This window comes from Rhincodon typus, chromosome 26 (assembly GCF_021869965.1).
Source record: "Rhincodon typus isolate 14 chromosome 26, sRhiTyp1.1, whole genome shotgun sequence".
In the NCBI taxonomy this organism is placed as follows: Eukaryota; Metazoa; Chordata; class Chondrichthyes; order Orectolobiformes; family Rhincodontidae; genus Rhincodon; species Rhincodon typus.
Window position 1 is genome coordinate 1,602,610 of NC_063357.1, and position 5,700 is coordinate 1,608,309.

General features: G+C 45.2%; 1 protein-coding gene across 1 annotated transcript in view; it reads left to right on the forward strand.

Moving 5' to 3' along the window:
• The window catches only part of serpinf2b (serpin peptidase inhibitor, clade F (alpha-2 antiplasmin, pigment epithelium derived factor), member 2b), a 15,829-nt gene that overhangs the window by 4,801 nt on the left and 5,328 nt on the right, over positions 1 to 5,700 (forward strand). Inside the window, exon 3 of the mRNA XM_048612704.1 lies at positions 5,331 to 5,534. Coding sequence (XP_048468661.1) covers positions 5,331 to 5,534 — 204 coding nt within the window. The remainder of the gene's footprint in view (positions 1 to 5,330; positions 5,535 to 5,700) is intronic.

The following is a 5,700-nucleotide window of genomic DNA, read 5'->3' on the forward strand; positions in this document are numbered from 1 at the left end:
CCTCTAGGCCCAGGCTGTGTCTGTGCATTATCGCCCTCTAGGCCCAGGCTGTGTCTGGGCACTGCTCTACTGGATGTATTTGAGTAAATATGAATAAACGTCAATGAATGGAATTAAAATATCTCAAATATAGAAAATATACAAATGCAGGAATATTATTACATGGTGGCAGCTGGGATTTCTTTAGTTAAATATAAACAGAACAAAGAAGAAACTAGGCATGCAGGTTTCATGGCTAAAGGGAACAGCAGCAAACAGAATGTATCCGCAATTAAGAAGTTGCCACAAAGAGAGCAAGTTTCTTTGCAAACTGTTGGTATCTCTGAGTTGATTGGGTTGTCCAGGCAGCCACATGATTCAATCTAAAGGCTGTTTGTTATTTGAATGAGCCTTGGAAGTCAGCCCCACGCGATCCTAAATTCAAAGAAACACAAACAGTACAGAACCAACGGAACAATCCCAAAAACGAAAGAATAGAAAAGAGCATCAGGTGCAGATTGCACAGAAAGAGGTGCATCTTATATACAACATGAAGAGGGAAAAGAGCAGCCGAAGAATTGATACAACATTCCCCAGCATGAACTGGAAAGGCATGGATCTCCAACCTGAGTTCAAATCTTTCAAACAAAGAATGTAACTACGGTTCACACATCAAATAGTTGTAGAAGCCATTAGGCAAGTTATGAAAATATTCCAAGCAGTTGGGAATGAGGGATTACATAGAGTCAATATCTCAGGCTTGTCTGGAAAGAACCAGAAAGATTCCACAAAGGATTAAAAGTGCTACATGTAATAGTCAACATTAAATATTGATTAGAATTGATATCTTACAGGCAGAAGCCACAGGAATCCATGGATCAGTTTGTCAGTAGACATTGTAACAAGGGCTGTGAATGAGACTTTTGAGAGGCTGACCTGTAACAGTGGATAATGGAGATGATGATTGCTTCAAGACTTATCCAAGACTCCAAAAGGAACTCTTGTTAAAAAAGGAATGACATGGAGTTGATTCACTGATAGCAGGAGGCAGGAAATACAAGACCATTGTCAGACAGTGTCACCTTCAGGGACCAACTGGCAGCAGGTACAGAGCCTGGCACGTAGGGGCCATTGGGCCCAGGTCTGTGTAAGGCATGTGGTACTGACATGCCTCTGGGCCTTGGGCTGCACAACAAACCCACCTCCAAAGATGGATTTTCATTGGGTCCCTTACCCAGATAATCTCAGGAAGTCACTACCTTCAGCACATCATCATTTGGAGGATAGTTGGATGACTATTTGGTTTCTCTGCCAGTTGCGATCTGCCTAGCAGCATAGTGACAGAATGTTCTGGAGTGACTTCATTGATGGTGAGATTGGACAATGCTAATGGACAAAACCAGAGAGCATGGTGGGAACCTACAGTCACTGAACAGAGCTCATTGTGAAGGGCTCCTTGTCAACAGCCGGACATGTTGGCTGATTGTAAATCAGATCAATTCTCTGCCTCTATGTGTTATGGTCAAAGAATCCTTCCTGACTCAGGAAGAGGTGAAAATGTAGACAAAGACCTGCCTCACAAACAAGCAGCAGCTACAGAGATGCCTTGGATTTTTCAATGTCTTGACACCATACCTTCTGGACTTTTCAACATCAGCGCTAAGAGAGCTCATGAGGCATGATGTACGTTGGGAATGAGGGCTGCCAGCATGTGTTTAAGTCTCTGAAATAAACATTGCCAGCAGAAAACTGTCTCCTTTGTGTAACTATGACCCAAGGAAGAAAACAATCTCAAAGGTCATACTTCACAGAATGGGCTAGGAATGAGCATCACGCAAGCTGGTGAACCAATTTGATTCACATCCAAACATCTATCACAAGCTCAATCAAATGATTCCAACATAAAGCACTAAAAACGTGGTGTGGGGCTTGGGATCACCAGATTCCATATGCACCTGTTTGGAAAAGGATGCAGAAACCACTGACAGTGCCTTATCTCCACCACAGGGATATCCAGTAAAGGTACAAAGGGACAACTTAAAGCCCTGCTCCAAACTGGTCACCTCCAACATACTGAGCAGGTCGCCTAACCTGAACACGGATCCAGGTAATCCACAGGATCTACACATTAACAACACTGAGGTGGAGCATTTCTCAAAACTAATCTATTGTTTCCTTCTCTGTGGCATGGTGGCTCAGTGGTTAGCATTGCTGCTTCACAGCGCCAGGGACCCGGGTTTGATTCCACCCTCGGTCTGTGTGGAGTTAGCACGTTCTCCCTGTGTCTGCGTGGGTTTCCTCCAGGTGGTCCGGTTTCCTCCCACAGTCCAAAGATGTGCAGGCTAGATGGATTGGCCATGCTAAATTGCCCATAGTGTTCAGGGATGTGTAGATTAGGGGGGATGGGTTTAGGTGGGTGCTGTGAGGGTCAGTGTGGACTTGTTGGGCCAAAGGGCCTGTTTCCATACTGTAGGGATTGTACAATTCTATGATTAATGTGACCAGTTTCAATCAGAAACAGCTCATGGGCCATGACTGAAGGCTCTGTGGGTTGTTATCATTGGCAGGTGACCGAACTCAATAAATGAGGAGCCTTTGGACTGACAGCAATGAGCTCAGAATCTCAATGGGTGAATGTTAAAAGGAAAACAAGGCCTTGTGCCCGAAGCTCTCTGCCAGAATATATTGTCATAAGGTCACAGAGGGTACCTGGGCATGGAGCAGGCAAGACAACTGGGACTGTTTATTGGCCAGGGATTGACGGGGCTGGTGATACTGAAATGCAGGTGAAGCAGCATGGAGGAACCAGCCATGCAGCACAGAGAACCCCTCTAACCTCACAAGGTTCTGTCAGATCTCATGGGTTAGCGTCACCCACAGCGAACAAGATGTGAAGACGAGTGAGAATGATCTTGTCAAACCATCACCAAATTCTCCAAGATGAAAAACGCACTCGGTAATAAATGAGAGAGGATGATGATGGAGTGCGGTCACACTGAGGGTGAAGAACTACACAAGATCTTGAGAAGCAAAAGGAACACCTTCTCTCAGCCCACAGACTGGTGTTATTGAACTGTGTTTCCCCAGGCTTTCTCCACCAATCATAAGATCAATTCTTTTTTGTTTGTCTGTGTCTCTCTGAACATGTGCGTAGGGTTTAAAATAGATTTAAACTAGGGCTCAGGTTTCTGTTTATACCGTTATATATTAGTGATTCTAGTTTTAGTTACTCGTGGCTAGAACATATTCAATTATAACAGCACCAGTTATTGTTAAGTACAGGACCTTGGCAATGTTTACTGTTAACCTAATTCCATCAGACTGATAAATTGGGATCTTTGTGTGCTTTGATTAAGTCACTAACTTTAGTGGGGACCTTGAGAGTAGTGGGGATTGATAACCAGCCCCTTTCCCATATGGGTCAGAGCAGGGCACAGTTTCAAACTCTGCAGGTGAGGTTTTGTGAAGTGTGCGGAGCAGATGAATGAAGTTGATGAAGTTGGTGGAATGGGCAGGCAGGTGGCAGATGATGTTTAATGCAGAAAAGAATAAAGTGATACATTTTGATTAACAGATTGAGCAGTGACAAAGTAAAATGAAAGGTACATTTCAAGACGGGGTGTAGGAGCAGAGGGACCTAGGTATGTGTGTACACTAATTATTGAAGGCAGCAGTGGGAAGATTTGCAAAGATGTTAATACTACAACCAGATTGGAACATAAATTACAAAAACCATTATAAACACTGGTTTGGCTTGAGGTGAAGTATTAAATCTAAATCTGCCATATCACACTTTAGGAAGGATGGGAAAGCATGGGAATGGATACAAAAGGAATTTGCAAGAATGACCCAGGGCCTTTGGTTGTGGGTGTAGATCAGAGAAACTCAGATTATTCTTCCTGGAGAGGGTTGTGAAGAGATTCGATTGAGGAATTCGAAATTAGGAGATATCTGGACTGAAACTGTTGCCATCAGTAGATGGTTTGAGAACAAGAGGGCATGATTTGAGGCAATTGGCAAAAGAAACAACGCCAGGATAAGGAAACTGGGCAGGTTTGTAAAAATGAGGAAAGACTGAATAATGCATTGAGTGGTTCGGTCTGGAACGTACTGTCTGAGAGTGTGGGGGGAGGCAAGTTGAATTGATGTTTTCAGAGGGAACTGCCTAATTGTGTGAAAAAGAAGAGTTTGAGGGGCGATGTGGAGAAAGTGGAGGAGTAGCTGAGTGGATCTTGCAGGGAGCCAGCACTGATTCAGCTAGCTAAATGGCCTCTGATTGAGTTGTGTTGACATTGTACGGTTTAATGAGACCATTGCACCGATCAGAAATCACTTTCTTGTATCACTTTCTGCTCTGCCTGTATCTGTCCCAGAGAAGACTTTCCCAATTACAACTGTCCTCTCCAAACCACAAACTCTCCAGCCTTTCCATCGTCCAGTCCCCACAACATTCCTGGCATCTATCAATCTGCTCAATCACACATTCACCTCCATCTTTGATCCCCAAGTCCCTGACAAGCTCCTTCCTGTCTCTCAGCCTGGCCTTTCCCAGCAGGTGAGGACAGATCTGGTGGATAACTGGTTGCGGCCAACCAGTTTTTGCTATTGTTTCTTTCCTTTCCCGCTCATGTCTTCTCTGAGTTCATCCTGACCATGAAACTGACTAAAAATCTGTGCCCCACCCGCACCCCTGGCCGACTCTGCCCCCGGTCTCCACATTGGATAATATGGTAAAGAGATCAGCTCCTCTTTGGGTTCTGACTCTCTCTCCTTCAAATCCCGCCACGATCACCTTGTTCTGCAAAAACATCCTTACAAACAAGCTAAATCTATTTCTAATTCTCCCGGAGGCTCGATGTTGACCTTTCATAAACCTGGAGTTAGACATTGCCAGTTCCAGATTCACTCTGATCCTGTTCCCATATCCTCTCATGGTGCTCACTGACCCACACCAAACCAACCCTCAGTCTGATTTTCAAATCCCTCCTTGGTTTTACCTTGGCCTTGCTCTGTAATCTCCTCCAGCCCAAAGTCACTTTGGGTTCTCTAACCTCCTCTAATCCAGGCATCTTGGATTTCAGTCGCCCTGTCATTAGCACTGGGACCTTTAGATGGTGAGTCTCTGAGCTCTGGAATATCCCCCTTACAGCCCTGAACCCGCACAGCTCACATCCATCCCCGAACCCATCCACTTCCAACCTGCATCTTTCATCTGATGCTATCTGATCAAAAGGGGCTGAGTGTCAGATTTCTGTGCAGACACGGGGTGTTGTGTGGGGCAGGTGTTTTATTCTGGGTGCTGCTGTTGTGGATCTGTCAGTTTCTAATGGCCCTGTGTCACATCCACACAGGAATTCACATTAACCCCGACTTCATCAAAGACTCAATGAGGTTTTACAGCTCTGAGCCGCAGCTTCTGACTGGGGTCAATACAAAGGACACAAAAGCAATTAACTCGTGGGTGCAGGAGAAAACAGGCGGCAAAATTAAAACATTCTTCAACAAGCTGCCAAGTAACATCATTCTCTTGTTGCTGAATGCCATCCATTTCAAAGGTGGGTCTATCTCTCTCCATGACAGCTCACAGAGAACCACTGGGCCCTCACTGTCTCTGTCCACTGGGCCCTCACTGTCTCTGTCCACTGGGCCCTCACTGTCTCTGTCCACTGGGCAATCACTGTCTCTGTCCACTGGGCCCTCACTGTCTCTGTCCACTGGGCA